General features: G+C 45.9%; 1 protein-coding gene across 10 annotated transcripts in view; it reads left to right on the forward strand.

Annotated features, from left to right (window-relative positions):
• The window catches only part of CFAP46 (cilia and flagella associated protein 46), a 149,011-nt gene that overhangs the window by 88,659 nt on the left and 41,099 nt on the right, over positions 1-19,253 (forward strand). For all 10 annotated transcript variants that reach the window (XM_020973052.2, XM_078150669.1, XM_078150671.1 and 7 more), the window contains 6 exons: positions 511-637; positions 2,935-3,081; positions 6,872-7,069; positions 7,307-7,413; positions 12,337-12,516; positions 17,843-17,978. In XM_020973052.2, coding sequence (XP_020828711.1) covers positions 511-637; positions 2,935-3,081; positions 6,872-7,069; positions 7,307-7,413; positions 12,337-12,516; positions 17,843-17,978 — 895 coding nt within the window. The remainder of the gene's footprint in view (positions 1-510; positions 638-2,934; positions 3,082-6,871; positions 7,070-7,306; positions 7,414-12,336; positions 12,517-17,842; positions 17,979-19,253) is intronic.

The raw sequence follows: 19,253 nt of genomic DNA on the forward strand, positions 1-19,253 counted from the left end.
TGGGCAAGTTGCATAACCCCAATTGCCTCGCCAAAGCAAAGGAAAGGAAAGAAAAGAAAAGAAAAGAAAAGAAAAGAAAAGAAAAGAAAAGAAAAGAAAAGAAAAGAAAAGAAAAGAAAAGAAAAAGAAAAACAAAACAAAACAAACAAAACAAAACAAAACAAAACAAAACAAAACAAAACAAAACAAAACAAAACAAAACAGCACAGCCAGAGCCTGGGTTTGACTCCTAGCTCTGATGCATGCAAACAGCTCTTCCTCTCTACACAGTCTTCTCTTCTGTAAAATGGAGAGCCTCGTGCTACGTGTGTATAGGGAAATGAAGTTTATTTGAAGGCAACCAGTTCTCATTCTCCCAGAATGCTTTGCCACTGGAAGAGCTTGGTCTCAGAACCTGGTGGGGATGACGATAGCACTCATTTTGGATGGCAGTGCCCCTTGGCACAGATTTTATTTTGCCCTTATAATTTTGGCAGATGCCACAGTGTTTTAAATGTGTGTTCTAATTAGTTGTAGAAATGAAGTTCGATTGAGGAAAGAGAAAAGAAGTGAATTTCTGAAGGAAGCGGCCAGTGAAGAGAACAGGCCCGTGAATCAGAGCAGGCCCGCGCCTGAGGTTCTAGAGGCCAAGGACAAGGTAACGGGAAGGGCCTCTTCTCTGGGACACTTGTCCCTCCCCCCCCACCGGGGCTTTCCTTGGTTCATTTGTACTGGGTCATGAGGGATCATTCGTCAGCAGACATCCATCCAGCTTGGCCTGCCCGTGTCTGCCTCCTTCCTCCCCCGGGGTAACGGCCTCTGCAATCTGGCTGGCTCTGAGCCCCACTCTGGTGACAGACTGTACACTGTAGTCATCCATATTGGGATCTTGCCTGAGCCCCCTCAGCTAGATGGCAAGCTGCTTGAGGGCAGGCCTCACATGGGATCTGAGCTGTTTTCTCATCCAGCATCCAGGATAGTGGTCAGTGCCTAACCGGCGTGGGTGTTTATGCCCAGCACAGACCTGGGGGAGCTGATAGGCTTAGCCCGAGAGTTGGGGAGACAAGAGACACACACAAACCTCTCACAATGCCGAGGCAGATGAATCAGATTGCTATGGAGTTACAGAGCATCTCTGTTGTGGTATTGCAAAGGAATACCTCTCTCTCCTCTCTTTCCTCTCTCTCCTCTCTCCCTCTCCTTCTTTCTCTCTCTCTCCTCGCTCTCTCTTTCTTTCTCTTCTTTCCTCTGCCTCCTCTCTGTCTCTCCTCTCTCTCCCCTCTCTCTCCTCTCTCTTTCTCTCTCTTCTCCTCTGCCTCCTCTCTCTCTCTCTCTCTCCTTCTCTCTCCTCTCTCTCTCCTCTCTCTCTCCTCTCTCTCCTCTCTCTCTCTCTCTCTCTCTCTCTCTCTCCCTCTCTTCTGTCTTTCTCTTTTTTCTCCTCTGCCTCCTCTCTCTCTCCTCTCTCTTTCTCCTCTCTCTCTCTTCTCTCTCTCTCTCCCTCTCTTCTGTCTTTCTCTTTTTTCTCCTCTGCCTCCTCTCTCTCTCTTCTCTCTCTTTCTCTCTCTCTTCTCTCTTCTCCCCCTCCTCTCTCCTCTCTCTCTCCCCCCTTTCTCTCTTCTCTCCTCTCTCTCTTCTCTCCCCCCTCCTCTCTCTCTCTTTTTCTCTCTCTCCTCTCTCTCTTCTCCTCTGCCTCCTCTCTCTCTTCTCTATCTCTTCTCTCCCCCTCTCTCTTTCTCTCTCTCTCTCTCCTCTCTCTCTTTCTCTCTCTTCTCTCCCCCTCCTCTCTCTCTCTCTTTCTCTCTCTTCTCCTCTGCCTCTTCTCTCTCTCCTCTCCCCCTCCTTTCTCTCTCTCTCTCTCTCTCTCTCTCCTCTCTCTCTCTCTCCTCTCTCTTCTCTCCCCCCTCTTTCTCTCTCTTCTCTCCTCTCTCTCTCTTCTCTCCCCTCTCTCCCCCTTTCTTTCTCTCTCTCCTCTCTCTCTTCTCCTCTGCTTCCTCTCTCTCTTTCTCTCTCTCCTCTCTCTCTCTTTCTCTCTTCTCTCCTGTCTCTCTTCTCTCCTGTCTCTCTTTCTCTCTCTTCTCTCCCCATCTCTCTCTCTCCTCTCTCTCCTTGCCCCCTCCCTCCCTGCCCCCCCTTCCGTATTGTTGTTGTTGAGTCGTTTTTTGGTCATGTCTGACTCTTCATGACCCCATTTGTGGTTTTCATGGCAAAAATATTTTCCATTTCCATCTCTCACTCATTTCTTAGATGAAACTGAGACAAACTGGTTTAAGTGGCTTGCCAGGGTTACACAGCTAGGAAGCATCTGAGAACAGATTTGAACTCAGGCTCAGCACTCTATCTTTTGCTCTATCTAGCTCCCTAGAGTTCACACACACACACACACACACACACACACATACACACACACACACACACACACGTGTGTGTGTACGTATATGTATATATTCACACATCATTTTTTTAAAAGATCCTCTTGCAGGACTCCCTTGTATTCAGAGAGTCATTGATGAAAAATGGAGGTTGTCTTTAACAAACTTTGCTTAGCCAGCTAGGAGGGCTCCAGGAAGGTCTTCAGCATGTGCTCCCTTTGGTGCCAGATCCTGCCTTTTGTCACATTTCATTTTTGTTTGTGAGCTTCCCTTGGTGTTTCTGGTTGGAGGCAGCTAGGAGGTACATTAGATGCATTAGAGTCAGGAAGACATGAGTTCAAATCCAACTCAAGACATTTAGTGGTTATGTGACCCTGGGCAAGTCACTTAACCTCTGTTTACCCCTATTCCCTATCTGTTAGACAAGGGTAAATAATGGCACCTTCTTCCCAGGATCATTGTGAGAATCAGAGCAGATAATTGTAAAGAGCTTGGCACAGTGCCAGGCACGTAGTGGGTGCCATATAAATGTTAACCGTGAGTATTTCAGAGGAGGCAATTTCTTAATGGCTGTATTGTGTTCTAGGTTTTAGAGATCAATGAGCAGACAAGGAAAGGACTGCAGGGTATTTCCTTCCCATATCTGTGGATGTACAAGGCTGAAGTACTTCTGGAGATGGACTCTTATCAGCCTGCCTGGCTGCTCCTCGCAGAAGCCCAGGTTGCTTTTCGGGTAAGTCCCACAACTCCTGGGCAATGCTTTGGGGGAGCAGGCAGTAGGTGGGGCTCAGATCTCTCCAGTTTTTCAGAGTGCTCTTCGAGGTGAGTTGGGATAGAAGTTTCTCCCAGGAGCTTGTAGATTTGAGCTAGAGGAAGAATCCAGTCTTGACTTCCCCAGTGCTTAGGACAAGTGAGAAGTGGCTATTCTGCCTTCCTTTCCTCTTGCTGTCAGTCCTCCATAGCCTGGCCTCCAAACTTGTCATTGCCCTGAAATAGCTCCCTCCAGTGTGACCAGTGTCCCTTAGCTGCCAGGCCTAATGACCTTCTTCTCAATCCTCTTCTTCTTGACCTTGGGCAGCCTGGATGTTGTTGACCACTGTCCCCCTTTGATACTCTTCTCTCTCAGCTTTTGGGACACTGCGTTCTCCTGGTTCTCCACCTGCCACTCTGTCCACTCCTTTTTGGTCTCCTTTGCTGGGTCCTCTTCCAAGTCCCACCCATTAACCATGGATTCCCCTGGAACTCTGTCCTGAGACGTCTTCTCTTCTCCCTCTAGCCTGCCACACTGAGTGACCTCATCAGCTCCCACAGATTTCACGATCATCTCTTCTGTTGATTCTCAGATCTACCTTTCCTGCCCCAAACTGTCTGCTGACCTCCAGTCTCCCATCTCCAACTGCCTTTCAGACATTTTGAACTGAATGTCCTAGACAAATTAAACTCTACTTGTGTGCCTGGCCCTGGAGTCAGGAGGACTTGAGTTCAAATCTGGCCTCAAATACTTGACACTTACTAACTGTGTGACCCTGGGCAAGTCACTTAACCCTATTGCCTAGCAAAAGGAAAAAAAACTCTACATGTGCAAAACCAAACGCATTTTCTGTCCCCCGAACCCCATTCTCCTTCTACCTTCCTAACTGCTGTGGAGGGCACCACCCTCCTCCCAGTCACCCAAGCTCGGAACTTCAGTGTTACCTTCAGCTCCTCACTCTCAAACCACATTTTCAAATTGCCATGGCCTGTTGACTTTTACATGGCCTCTCATGTACGTTTCCTTCTCTGACATTTTCACAGATGAGGAAACTGAAGCAAACAGGATTAAGTGACTTGACCAGGGTCACGCAACTAGTGAGTCTGAGGGCAGATCTGAACTCAGGAAGAGGAGTGCTCCTGACTCCAGGCCCCGTGCACTGTGCACTGTGGTGCCCCCTAGCGCCTTCTCCTGTCTCTCCCCACTCTAATCCACTCTTAAAGTTCAGGCATGACCATGTCACATACGTAAAGTCCCCTAGCTCCCATAACCTCCAGCATCAAACTCTGAGTCTTTTATTTGGTATTCCAAGGCCCTCAACATCTGGCCCCTCCCCCATCTGGTCTTCTCGTCCTTTACTGCCCTCCACATTTTTGGGGTTCTAGTGGCACTGGCCTCTTTACCGCTCCTCATACAAGAAGACCCTCCGTCTCGCACCTCCGTGCATTTTCCCTGGCCATCCTCCGGGCTAGGAACATGCTCCCTCCTCATCTCTACCTCCTGGCTTTCCTGGCTTCTTTTAAGATTCAGCTCAGGGGCAGCTAGATGGCACAGTGGATAAAGAAGTCAGGAGTACCTGAGTTCAAATCCGGCCTCAGACGCATAACACTCATTAGCTGTGTGACCCTGGGCAAGTCACTTAACCCCAATTGCTTCACACACAAAAAAAAGACCCAGCTCAAATCTCGTTTTCTACAAGAAGCCTTTTCTGGTCCCCCTGAATGCTAAGGCACTCTCTCTGATGATTACCCCTGATTTAACTTGTCTATGCCTTGTGCACACCTAATTGTTTGCACAGTGATTCCCCCATTAGCCTGTGACCTCCATGAAGCAGGGACTGGTTTTGCCTTTCTTTGTAATTCCAGAGCTTAGCCCAGTCCCTGGCTTGTAATAGTTTCTTAAGAAGTGCTTGTATGAACTGATGCTGAGTGAAGTGAGCAGAACCAGGAGAACGTGGGCACGGTAACAGCCACATTGTGCAATGACTAATGCTGACAGATTTGGCTCTTTCCAGCAACACAAGGCTCTAAGACATCCCCAGAGGCCTCATGATGGAAAATGCTATCCACATCCAGAGAAAGAACCATGGAGTCTGAACGCAGATCAAAGCAGATGATTTGCTATTTTTTTCTTCCCTTGTGTTTTGTTTCCTCTTTCTTGAGGTTTCTCCTATTGGTTCCAGTTCTAACTTACAACATGTCTAATGTGAAAATATGTTTAATAGAAATGTATATGTAAAACCTACATCAGATTGTGTGCCATCTTGGGGAGGGAGGGGAGGAGGAAGGGGGAGAAAAACTTAAAACTCAAAAGCTTATGGAAGCGATTGTTGATAAATCAAAAGAAATTAACAAAAAAAAAAAAAAAAGAAAAAGAAAAGAAGTGCTTGTTGGCTTGGGTTGGTGACTAGAAAGCCCACACGTCCACGGCAAAGTGACCAGCCCCCAAAACAAACATGCCTCCAAGCTGCCCGTGTCTTCATCCATTCATTCAGAAGCAGCAGCATCTGCCGCAGCATGGGAATTATTTGGGACAAAGTTACAGGGTCTTGCATGTCGACTTCCACCTTCCCATCAGGGCTTCACATGACGTTGACCCCTAACCGTCAAGTCTTCATCAAGAAACCTCATTTGTATTAACATCCAGCTCTGTTATTGACAAACAATCAGCCTGTTTTCCGGAGGCCAGTCTATGGGCTTTCACAGGGGCTCCCCGAGGATCCCCATCTCTTGTATAGATCCCTCTACCTGTCATGATGTAGGGACGTGGGTCCATATTTCACCTCCACTTGAGAATTTCTGTAATTTCGGAGTAGATTTCCTTCTCAGGATATCAATTTACTTGTCAGAAGGCATCACTCCTTTAAAGAGGATAAGGCTTCCAGGCCACCAGAAATTTTAAAATCCTCAAACATTGATCTGGGCGGAGGTGTCTGCCCAGATCTTAGAAGTTTGCCTTGACGACTTCTGACAAGGGCTTTGGGTAAAGCTCAGCATAAAAAAGTGGGGCCCTCCAGCAGCAATGACTTTTGTGTCCAGTCTTCAGGCCTCTGGCCTTCATCTTGCCTGTCCCAAGACCAGACTTCCATGCTCCTTGCAATGCTTAGCAGCTGGGATCGGCTTAATTGGTTGTATTTTTTTTTTTTACCAATCTTGTCACTGTTCAAGAAGCTGATGGGATGCCGGGCACATTGCAGAGGCAGTCTTCCAGCCCCTCCAGCTGCCAGGGCCCTCCTAAGGCAGTGGGTGTTGTTGGGCCTTCATTTTCAGAGAGGACCGATGACATCACACTGTATCGTGACTCCTCTGGCTCTTTGGCAGCCATCATTTGTGAGATCTTGGCCTTTTAAAACTTTTTTTTGTCTTCATCCACCCTTGGGCAAAACATTATCTTTCATTGTGGCCTGGAATGGTCCTTGAAACACCAGACTTCTCCAGAGCCAAGGTCCATGCAGACAGCAGCTCCCAATGAAAACCTGGAAAGCCAAGCTGAGTGGGGCCTCTAGGCTGCAGGGTCAGGAGGACTCAAGAAACCCAGGGAGGCCTGGAGCACCGGCTTCACTAGGAAAGGCCAGAAATGCTGCCCGGTGTTCATGTTTTAAGTAGCATTTCAGAGAATTCCTTGGTAAAGTAATAAGGAAGCCTTCTGCTGCGAGTAGCTCACAACTGAGGGCAGGTTTTCAACAGTCAACATGAGTGTGGGGGGGGTGGGGTTTGGGGGGTACTCTGACCCATCTAATTCCTGTGTACATGGGTATGTCTCTTTTTTTCAGGAACTTAGGGATACATGTGCAGAGGCAAAGAGCCTCTATCTTCTAGCTGAACTTGCAAAGAAAGAATTAAAATATGAACAGGCCAAGAAAATGATTGAGAAGGCCCAGATCCTGGGAGGAAGTGAAGAATTCTGGTATTACTCAACAATAGCACTGATTGAGACCCTCTTGGCACAAGAAAGAGGAAGAGAATCTCTAGTAAGAAATCTCCCAGAGACCTTCCAGTCCCTCTGGCCACCCCCTCCAGGGCAGACAGATGCTAATGCTGGCCTAGAGTTCCTGAAGCCTGCTCCCTCCCCACCTGAGTCCTCCTCCCCTGCTCCCCCCTTACCCACTCTCAAACCTACTCTTTGTTGGGACAAATTCCTTCCTTCCAGCCTTTTTCCAGCTTTCTCAGGTTCAGAGATGAACCCAAATTGTCATGTTGGTCCCCAGATTCCTAACATTATCCAGAAGACGATCGATGTTTTCCTCTCTCTGATCCAAGAAAGACCCAACAGGAAGTCCATCCTGAAGTTCTTAGCCACATCTCTGGAAGCCAGGTAACTTTTCCCCAGGAATATTGTGAAGAGAGATGACATCTTGTGTGTTCTTTGTCAAGAAATGAAAACAAGGTGACAGAATGCCAGTTTTCAGCAGATGATAGGAACAACTCAGGCTGGGTCTGCACTTTCTTCGCACGTAAACTTCTTCCGATACTAATGCATGTGAAAGATCAGAGGGAAATCTGCCAGAACTTCTCTCAGATTCTTTTGTGGTTCCTGACAGGCTCACAGGCCCCTTCCCAAAGCACTGAGCTTCCTAGACAGGGGACATTCCTAAGAGAATTCTCTGCCATTGGGGAAACACCTTCTCTCCCCCCACAGCCAGGCAGGAGTGTCAGGAAGACTTCAGCTCTCTGGCTCTGACTGGGTCCTGGTCTGTCTGTCTCTCTCTCCCTCTCCCTCTCTCCCTTCTCTCTCTCTCTCTTTCTCTCTCTCTCTGCCTGTCTGTCTCTCTCTGTCTTCTATCTGTCTCTGTCTGTCTGTCTCTGTCTCTCTTCGTTTCTCTTTCATCTCTTTCTCTATCTCTCTCACTGTCTCTCTCTCCCTCTCTCTGTCTCTCTGTGTCTCTCTGTCCCTCTCTCTCTCTATCTCTCTTTCTCTCTCTGTCTCTCTCAGTTTCTCTTTCATCTCTTTCTCTCCTCTCTCTCTCTGTCTCTCTGTCCCTCTCTTTCTCTCTCTCTCTGTCTCTCTGTCCCTCTCTCTCTCTGTCTCTCTCTCTCTCTCTCTCTCTCTCTCTCTCTCTCTCTCTCTTTCTCTCTGTCTCTGTCTCTCTGTCTCTCTCCTCTCTCTCATCTTCAGTCTCTCCTGATCAATAAGCCTTGGCCCCACCTCCAAACATAGCTAGGCTGCCCCTGTCTTCACTAGATCGCTCCACTCCCTGTAGCCCTTGCTAAGTTCTCTTCTTCTTTTCACCATCAAACTCCCATCACTGTCTCCAGTACCTCCACACTCCATCTCCTTGCCTCCCACTTATCGCTTCTCACCCTCTTGAGTTTGACTTTCTAATGCCACCATGTGGACCTGGGGACTCCATGGCGCTTGACCCAGAAGCACTGATGTGCTAAGTCCCATGGGGATCTCTTGGTCCTCCTGTGGGCTCTCTCTCTATCTTTGAACACTATTGGCCACTCTCCCAGTTGCTTCCATCATGTTTTCTCCCTGTTGTTTCCTCTCTGCTCATTCTAACTTTCCTTTTTTGTTTGGTTGTCTTCCCATCCATCCCCTGTGGGTAGGTGAGTGTTCCCCAGGGCTCTCTCTCGGTCTCTCTTCTCTTCAGTTGATTCTCTCTCTTGGGATTCCATCAGTTTCCATGAGGCTGGAACCCAAAGATCATCCTTATGCAGACGGTTCCCAAGTCTGCATCTTGGAGGTCCAACAGTTATGGAAGACAGCCCTGTGAGGGACAGAGAAGGGAAGGTGAAGGTCATGGTGGTTAGAGGTCATGAGCTTTGAGCTCCCAGGAGGGTCTTGGGGGGCATCAATATTTGCACTGAATTCCATTCAATTCAGAAAATACTTTTTAAGTGCCTGCTGTATGCAAGCCCCAGAAGGCCCAACCCTGGCCTGGGGATATAAAACGCAACAGGACAAAACAAAAAAAGAAAAGACAAGACAAGAAAAAGGAAGAAAGAAACCACCCTTCATTTTATTAGCTGGATACAAAGTATCCACATAGAATTACATAATATGAACAAATAAATATAAAGTAACTTGGAGAAGTTAGGGGAAGGACAGCTTGGTGGCACCTCGGTAGTATGTCAGGCCTAGAGTTAGAAACACGGATCTTCCAGAGTTCAATTCTGGCCTCAGACACTTCCTAGCTGGATGACCCTAGGCAAGTCACTTCACCCTGTTTGCCTCAGTTTCCTCTGGAGAAGGAGATGACAAACCACTCCAGTATCTTTGCCAAGAAAACTCCAAATGGGAGAGTCACACACTACTGAAACGACTGTACAACAACTTTGAGAGAGAGAAATCTGTGCTCCTCACTACCCAGAGGCTCAGGAAAGGGTAAATGCCCTTGGAAGTGCAATATGAACTTGAGCAAGAGTTGTGTGAAAGAGGACTGATAGTGGGACCACTCACAGGATGGGGACATTTGAAGGATGGATGGGTCGGGACCAAAAGATAACAAGCTCAGCTTTGGACATAGGAAGCTTTGAGATGTCTCTGGGACATCCCATTTGAAAGGGCCCAAACTGATCATGTAGGACCCTGGCACTCAGGAGAACATGGGTCTCGATGTGAGGAAGTGGGGGCCATTTGTACCGAGGGTATCCTGGAACCCATGGCAGGACCTGATGAGGTCACTGAGTGAGGCCCCAGGACAGAGCAGGACCCTCCAGATTCCATATGGACAAAATGAGGGTGTGGGACAGCTATCCTTATTTCCAATAAATTCAGAGTCTTCTCCAGGTAGAAGGCAGAAAGGAATTTTTATTATGATCTTGTGAGAAAGGGTGACCCACACTGAAAACCCTCTCAGTGTCAGGGCGCACTGAACATAAATACAACAGGTTTTTATAAGGCCCTCCTCAACAGTTCATCTCCCCACCCCCCAAGCCTTGAAGGTAAATCTTCCCGGAGACAGTGATAAACAAACAGATGTTGTTATCCTGAAATGTTCGAATTCTGCAAATCCCTGCAAAATTCCTGTTCCCACCCCACCCAGGGTCCTCTGCAGACACGATACAACCATTTCTTCACACAGTTGGGCAAAAGGCCTGTATTTTGAGTTTAGATTTTATGAGGGGTTTGCACCACATTCCGTTCATGAGGGAGGCAGCTTTCTGTTCACTTAGAGAAGGATAAATCCCCATTGTTCCAGACTTGGAACTGTCATGGGCAAAGCACTGAGTGTGGACAAGCCTCTTATCATTCAAGGAGATGGATGTCTCTGGAGAAAGGCTGAAAGATCCTCCTCTTCCTCCTCCCCTCATTCTTCCCCCTTCCTTGTCTGGGCTAGCTGCTGGGGATACCAAACATAAATAAAGCACTGCCTGTCCTCAAGGAGCTTACCAGTCTATAGGGAGAGACAACACGTATATGTCACACACAGTGTGTATGAAATAGCCATGGACCAAGGTCAGATGAGGTAATTTGGGTGGGGAGGGTCACCAGGCTCTGGGGGGTTGGGACCAGCCTGATGGAGGAGGTGGCTAGTCCTGGCACCCCAGAAGGTTCAGGTAGGGGATAGAAGACTGAGCAGCTGGTGGTTGATATAGGAGAGTCAGGATGGTATGAACCATAAGTAGAGACAGCCTCCAGGTGTGCCCCACTGGAACACAGAAATACAAACATTTCATCGCACTTTTGATCACATTTGATTAACAATGAGCAGAAGTTCTCTAATTGAACATTTTCATATGAATAGCCCCTAGCTCCTCCTCCCCAGGGTCTCTTCCAAACCTTCTCATCCCTCTTCAGACCTTCCATGGCTCCCCCTCTCCCTCACACTCCTAGCTGAGAACGTTGAGAATCTCCTATTTTACAGACAGAATTAAGGCTCTTTGCGGTAAGCTTGCCCTTTTCCCTTCTTTCTCATCATCTTTGGGGTGCCTTCTGCCCCTCTCTCTTCCACCTCCACCTCACATGATGAAGTGGCCTTCCTTTTTCACCAAGGCTAATCCTGCTGCATGTTCAAGGGAGTCCATTCCATCCCGTCACCTCCAGCAGGCTGCCCCTCGGCGTCACTTATCTTCCTGTGTAGTGACTCACTACCTACTGCTTGCAGTGGGCTTAGGGTTAGATCATGTCTCATCCATCCTCAAAAATGCTCACTCAATTCTTCCATCTCTACTATCATCCTGTCTCTTCTGTCCATTCTACCAAAATTCCCTGAAAGGGGCATCTCCAATAGGTGCTTCCACTCTGTCTCCTCACACTCTCTTCTTAACCCCTTACAGTCCAGCTTCTGACCTCATCATTCCACCCAAACTGCCCTCTCCAGAGTGACCAGTGATCTCTTGGTGGCCCTTTCTCCATCTTCCTTCTCCTTGATCTCTCTGCAGCCTTTGACACTGCGGGTCACTCTCTTCTCCTTGAAGCTATGTTCTCTCTTGGTCTTCAGGGCATCCCTCTCTCCTGGCTCTCTTTCTACCTCTCTGACCACTCCTTCTCTATCTTCTTTGCTGGGTTCTCATCCAGATCATTTCCTCTAAGCATAGATGTCCCTCAGGTTTCTGTCCTGGGCCCTCTTTTCTTCTCCCTCTATCCTGCTTCATCAGCTACTATGGATTTAATTACCACCTCTATGCTCAAATCAACTTTCCTGCCCCAGTCTCTCTCCTGACCTGCAATCGCACATCTCCAGTTGCCTTTCAGACATCTCAGATTAGATGTCCAGTTGTCCAAAATGCACCTCCTAAATCTTTTCCCTTCTAAACTTCCCTATGACTGTGGAGGGCACCGCCATCCTCCCAGTCCCCAGGCTCAAAACCAAGGTATCATCCTCCCGTCCTTGCCCTCTCTCACCTCCCTTCTCCAAGCTGTTGCTAAGGCTTGGTGATTTCACTTCTCTGATATCTCTCCCCTGGCACTGCCCCCACCCTGGTACCTGCCCTTATCACATCACGCCTGAATTATTACCGTAGCTTGGGGGTGGGACTGTCTTCCTGCTTCCAGTCTCTCCCCACTCCAATCCATCTTCCTATTCAGCCACCAAAGTGATTTTCATAAGGCAGAGGTCTGATCATGTCACCCTATCCCACCTGATAAACTCCAGTGGCTCCTCATCAGCTCCATGACTGGTGCACCTGGCCATTTAAAAGGACACGATTGCCATAGAGAAGACAGTACTGGGAATTTTTTGACATAAAAGTTTCAAAATCCTTTGTTATAGGAATAATAAGTCAGTGTTTCCAGAAGACCCAAAGGAGAGTTTTGTGAGGTTTGCTTTTGTTTTTGTTTCTTCCTCTGCAGGAGTGCAGAAATTCAGCTGAATATTGTCTTGGACTCAGCCGAAGATGGTGATCCTTTCGACTTTTCATACTTGCTAGAGGCTATCAATAACAGGATGGTAAAAATTGAGAAAAGCTTTTTTGATGATGGTTATAAAGACCACTGTGTGGATCTAATCCTCCATTCTGCCAGGATCAAGAGGTGAGGGGTGTGTGTGTGTGTGTGTGTGTGTGTGTGTGTGTGTGTGTGGCAAAGCCACACTGGCTTCAGTGTGATCCAAGGCTTGGGTCATCTTGGGTCATCACATGCCTCCTCTCACCTTCTGACCATGTCTGCCTCCCGTAGCCAGGACTTTGGGCCTCCAGACTTCTTCTACTCATTCCTTTGCAGTTACTCAGCCCCTTGGCTAGCCAATGTCACTGCCCAGTCAACTCACCAATTGGAGGGCAGCATTTTCCCTTCTCTGACATCTCTAGCCATTCCTCTCCCAATGCTTTGTTGCTGTCAGTGACATTGATGTCCCTCTTTCTGGCCCTCTTGGCCTTGAAAGCTGGAGCCTCTTTGGACTCTTCCTGCTCCTTAACCTGAGTCAGGTAGGACACCTTGCCAGGTCTTCTAGGTTCCTTGCCCCCGCCTTCCTTTCTGGCTCCTCTTCCCTCAGCTGGTTCCCTCTCCCCTGGACTACGTCCAGATCCTCATTCTTGATCTCTCCCTCCTCTGCTCCCTCCTCTGCCAGCAGAGGCTTTGCTCAGACTCTTCGTGGATCTTCACCCCAGATGTCAAGGCTGCCCTGCACTGATGACCCTCCTTCCCCTTTTCCTCCTCATCTCAGCAATTCCTCCCCCTCCCCTGGGCATGTTCTGCTCTCTCCAGACCAGTTCTCCTCTTGTTCTCACACCTTTGATGCACATTCTTGTCTCCTGCACCTTCTTGCCAAAAACATGCTCCTTCCTCTATGTGAGGCCCAATCCCCTGTGAATTGCTGAAATCCCAGCTCCCTACTGCCTCCTCCAGGAAGTCTTCTCTCAAATGCATTGAGCACTCAGGGCCTATGTGCTGGTTGTCACCTCTTGGGTCAGAGCAGATCTTTTGGGATTGCCATGTTTGATGAATTCCTGTCTCTCAGAAAGACTGGGAGTTCCTGGGTTCCTTTTTCCATATTCTCCATGCACGTGCCATGCGCAGTGGACATCCCTTATATGGACTTTGCTGTAAAAACTGGACAGACAGGCATTCAAAAGCATGGAGATGGTCTGAGTTCTAAGAAGTGATCATAAGAGTTAGCTGAGTTATCAAGCAGACTCTTTGCCCAGTCAATCTAGGAAAATGAATTTTTCCATGAAATATGGTTTTAAATGAATGCTCTGATGGGCCTATTGCAAAAGGACCTAATCAATTCCAGGGCTGGTTGTGCTATTCTATGACTCCAGACAAAGCCGGGTTCTGCTCTTCCTTTAACTCACTATGTGACCTTGGGGTGAGTTAACTTTCCCAGCTAGAGGATAGCAGTGAATAGAGTTCTAGTCCTGGAATCAGGAAGGCCTCAGATACTTCCTAGATGAGTGATCCTGGGCAAGTCAATATTCATATTACAGATATTTGTAAAAAGCACTTAACATCATGCCTGGCACATAGTAGGCACTTTATTTCCTCCCTTCCTGTGAATAACAGTGCCTCCCATTCCTGCCTTCCAGCCTGAACCCACCCCTACTCAGGAGTAGGGGCAAACTTTGGGGAGAAGAGGACTACCATTCCATCCCCAAAGCTGACAGCCCCCAGTGGACTGGGGAGCCCAAGAGCCCTAGGAATAAGGGCACCTCCCCAGACCTCTGGCCCCAAAGCCATCCCCCAGGAAAGCAATCCTCCCCAACATGCAGCTTGGCAACAGCCTGCAGACACAGCTACAGAACACCTGAACACAAAGCCCTTCCACCTTACCAAATGGTTCAATGTCCAGAATGCCCATGATGCTGTCTGTGGAAGTGACCCTGAGAATGATGCACTCCTCTCTGCTGTGATCGCCTTGATGTCTGACTTGTAGCTCCTGGACCCCTCGAGAGTAGGGACTGTTCACATTTATGTTTGTGTGCCCAGCACTTAGGATAGTGTTTGGGACTGTGTTTCCATCCATTCATTCATCTACTTCATCATTTGCTGAATGAGTACAATGTTGCTTATGCCAACTTCCTCCTGGGTTCACTATGAGTGAATGCCTGAGGAGGGAAGATTGTGGGAAGATGAACTCAGATCCCCCACAAATAGCCTAGTAAAGATTTTAAAATGTCCTGAAATGAAAAAAATAAAAATAAAAATGAACAGAAAACTCTTCCATCCAGTCCAGGACAGAACAAAGAATGCAAGAATCCTATGGAAGCTCATGATAGAGACAGACCAGGGGAGGTGGAAGATGCAATGTGAACAAGCCCAGTCCCACACCCAAGGCAGCAACCAGCAGAGGGTGGTTCTGGAACCCCAGCCACAGCAGGAGCCTGTGCCAGAAACACATTATAGGAGAAGGTCAGACAATTCCTTCAGAGAGTGGGACCTAGGCTTAGCCAACACCATTTGAGTACAGATATAGAGTCTGACCCAAGTACAAGCCTCTATACTAGAAACCTAGGCTAGAGATATGAGAAAACAAGAAAACATTAAACACTGTGAAGAAATATCTTGTACTGAGAGACACTCTAGGAGTAAACCCAGAAGAAGAGAATAGTTCCACAACAAATTCAATTTGAGCCTCAGAGGAAAAATTGCTCTGGCTATAAAGACTACAAGAGTACTTGGAAGAAATGAAATGAGAAACAAACAGGGAGGAAACAATGACGAGAAGAATTAATACCTTAGGACAGAAGGCGATAAAACTTAACCAATAACTGTATGAACTGAAAATTATACCAAAAAATGCCAAATAGAAAACAACTCAATGAGACATGAGGAAGAGGAGGGAGGAGGAGGAGGAAGAGGAAGAAATGGAAATAGAGGAGAGAAAGAAGCAGCAGCAGCAGCAGCAGTTTAACTACAATAGCTCAAGATATTATAAATAAAAACTACCTGGGTCTCTTAGAACCAGAGGACTAAGTGAAAATAGAAATGGTCCATCAGTCACTTCCTGAAAGAAACCATGAAGTACCCAGGAATGTTATAACCAAAATCTGAACTTCCAGTGAAAAGAAACAATATGACAAGTTGACAAAAAGAAAGTTAAAGAACCAAGAAGCCACTATCAGTATCACAGAAGACTTGGTAGCTACCACCATAAAGCAAAAAAGAACATACAATATCATATTACACAAGGTAACAGATAAAGGCTTGGAACCAAGAATAACCCACATGGCAAAACTGAGAATAATACCACGAGGGTGATGGGGGAGGGTGGAATGTTCTTTAAATTAAATAGAGAATTTCAAAGCATCTCTAATGAAAAGGTCAGAATTGAGTCATGTCATGTCAGACACTTTGACATGGAAATGCAAGAGTCAAGAGAAACACAGAAAGGCATACACATTTGATCATTTGGAAGGGAATGTATAGGGATGCATTGTTCACATGTTAATAAGAAAACATTTTTCCTTTCAGAATTCTAATGTCTTTGAGGATTATAGGGAAATGTAAGCAAGATGAACCAAGGGCCTGGGATGATTTTGTTATGTTTTAATGATCTTAGGAAAAGATGGAGATGGGAGAGATAGGGGACTGCACTGGAAAGGAAAGGAGGAGGAAGGAAAAGGAACTCGCCATCTTACAAATGAGTTGTACCTGATATGAAGAATATTCACTCATGAAGAAAGGGGTGGGAGAAATGGACATTCCACAAACCTCCCTTTCATCTGATTCAGACAAAGGGAGGAAAGTTGAACACACACACATACACAAACATAGGGATATATATATACACAGGAAGGGAGGTGTGAAGGGAGGGCTAAAAGAAAGCAAGAAAGAGTAAAATTCTGTTATTGGAGGGTCAGGCAAAGGGAAGAGAAGAGGGGTAACAGCACAGACCATTTCATTTATAGGTCCCAAGTGACAGGCAAGCTCTTCTTTTACCTCCGTTTTATGTGGAAAGAAGTAGGTGGGAGCAAAGAAAGGAAAAAGTATGAGAGGAAAGGATAGAGGAAAATACACAATGAATAATCATTGGATGTTAATGCAAATAGGGTGAACTCATCCATGAAACAGAAGGGGAAAGAAGAATGGACTAGAAAGTTGGATCCAACAATGTGTTGTTTATAAGAAACACACTTGAAACATAAAGATTCACGTAGACCTAAAATGATGGGATGTTATAGAATATATTAGTTTCAGGTGAACTAAAAGTAGCAATTATCATTTCAGATACGGCTATAGTACATATAGACATCATGAAAAGAGAAAAGCAGGGAAACTACTTATGATTAAAGGAACCCTAGAGAATGAACAAATGTAAATATTTAATATGTATGCACTAAATAGCATCACATCTAAATACTTAGAGGAAAAGTGAGTTAAATTGCAGGGAGAAAGGTAGTAAAACTGTAAAAGCAGAGGACCTCAATATACCTTTCACAAAGCTAGAAAAACGAAAAACAAAGACAAAAGAAGTTAAGAACTTGAAAAGAACTTTAGAAAAATTGAGTTGATAGATCTCTGGAAACTGAGGAATGGGAACAGAGAAAAGTATGCATACTTCTTTTTTAAATAAGAGAAGGGAGAGTTGGCTAACATCTTCTGGAAAATCTCCTGGTGGGCAAACATCCTATGACCAGGTTCACTCATTTTCCTTTCCTCCTCCCTTCCTTGGTGAGCAAAAATTTACAAATTTTGAGTCTTGGTGGTCAGGTTGTAGCCCATAAGAATAGGGAGTTAAACATTTACAAACCTTACCACTGAGGCCTCTACAATCAAGTCTGATCCCCAAATATTCATTTCCCATGATTAAATACATTCTCAATTAACAAATAATATAAAATAATGTGCAGTGTAGATTTTCAATTTCACAGCAATCCATAAAAGAAATTTTGGAAATTTCTGAAAACCTTAATCAATAGAAGAAAGAACAAAACTATGAATTGGTCACACAGCTGAAACTAGAAAAACAAAATCCCTCAACTAAACATCAAAGTAGAAATTCCGAACATCAAATAAAAGTGTAGCAAAAGTGAAAGCAAAAAATAAAAAATAAAATGAAAACTGAATTGATTGATAAAATTTGGAGCTTTATAAAAATCTAATAAAATAAAGTTAGCTCACTTCAAAAAAAAGAAAAGGGAAAACAAAATCATTCTTATAAAAAATTTAAAAGAATTCACAACAATTAAAGAGGAAACTTTTAAAAAAAACTATCAGAAACTTTTGCCCAATCAAATTCCAACGTAATTGATAACGAGATGAAATTAATGAGTAATTACAAAAATGAAATGCATAGATTAACTGAAGAAGAAAACATTACATGACTTGGTGTCAGGGTTTTGTAGGTCACCTGGGTAACTGAGCAAAGTACTAATTTTGCCTTCACTGTTGGTGCTACCTATCTTTTTTTTTTCCTAAGGTTATTTGCCAAATATGAGGCTGATGAAAAAGCAAAGGTCTGCTATTATTTAGAAGCCTATAACTTGACCCAGAAAGCTATTATGTATCTAGAAGAAATATTTTGTAATATTCAGTCCCTGCTGCCACTTAATGAGGTAAGAGCCATCCTCCAGGGCCCACTTTCTTTTTTTTTTTAAGCAATTGGGGTTAAGTGACTTGCCTAGGGTCACACAGCTAGTAAGTGTCAAGTGTTTGGTCTAAGGCCAGATATGAACTCAGGTCCTTTTGACTTCAGGGCCAGTGGTCTATCCACTATGCCACCCAGCTGCCCCCTAGTGCCCACTTTCTAGGGCCCTTTGACATTTGCCCTTACAGAGGAAGCTTCCTGACATAGATTGCATCCCCTCAATATTAGCCAAACATCTGTACTGTCCATGATACCCCATCCCTTTGAGGAGAAATGTACAGGAAAGAAGAGGATAGTACAAAGAGGAGTCAAAAGATGTGCCCTGGACAAGTCATTGTAGCTCTAGGTTCCATGACAAAAGTCAGAATCTCAGGGAAGTTAATGGCCATCCTCTCCCAAAGATGGTTCCTTGGAGTCACCATCATCAGAAAGAAAACAGTAAGTTGGGCTGAAGCCACATTGAATAAGCATCCACTGTGTACAGGGCTCTGACCTCAGCAGTGGGGGAGATTCTGTGCTTAGATAAAGCAGTCTCTGTTTGCTCACAGTCTTGTAGGCAGGTAAGATGCAAACACAAAAAACTGACAGCCACTGATGTGTGCTGAGAACTTTTCAGTATAAACCTTCCATCAGAAAAGGCCCAAATACACTTTGGGGGATTTTCTTACTCTCTTGCCTCCTAGCCCCCACCCAGAACACCTAGGCAAATGTTGGCCCTGATACTAAGTAAGACCTACTAATAAATTTATCACCTAATGATCTCCTAAAGAAGTCAATTAATCAGCAAGCATTAATTAAGCACTCACCATCTGCCAAGCCCTGCCTATGTACTGGGGATACAAACACAGAAGTGAGAGGCTATCTGCCCTCTAGGAGCTTACAGTCACCTGAGGGAGACAGCATGTTCCCAGGAAAGATGATAGGTACAAAATGAAGGTAGGATGATTGGGGGTGGCCAACAGCTGGGGAAGTCTGACAGGCTCCTGAAGGAGGTGATACTCAAGCTGAGCCTTGAAAGAGGCTAAGGATTCCTAAAGGAAAAGATCAGGAATGAGAGTGGCCTCCTGAGCAGAGACATGGAGGCAGAGCTAGAATTTCCAGTTTTCCTAGAGCACAGAATGTGTGAGAAGTAATGGGTGATTGCCTGGAAAAGGAGGCTGGAGGAAACTTGGGAAGGGCTCTAAATGTCCACCAGAGGAGAGGGCACTGGAGGGTGTCTGAGAAGCAGAGGAAAGCCTGTGAA

This window comes from Phascolarctos cinereus, unplaced genomic scaffold (genome assembly GCF_003287225.1).
Source record: "Phascolarctos cinereus isolate Bilbo 61053 unplaced genomic scaffold, phaCin_HiC Scaffold_3;HRSCAF=262, whole genome shotgun sequence".
NCBI classification, from domain to species: domain Eukaryota; kingdom Metazoa; phylum Chordata; class Mammalia; order Diprotodontia; family Phascolarctidae; genus Phascolarctos; species Phascolarctos cinereus.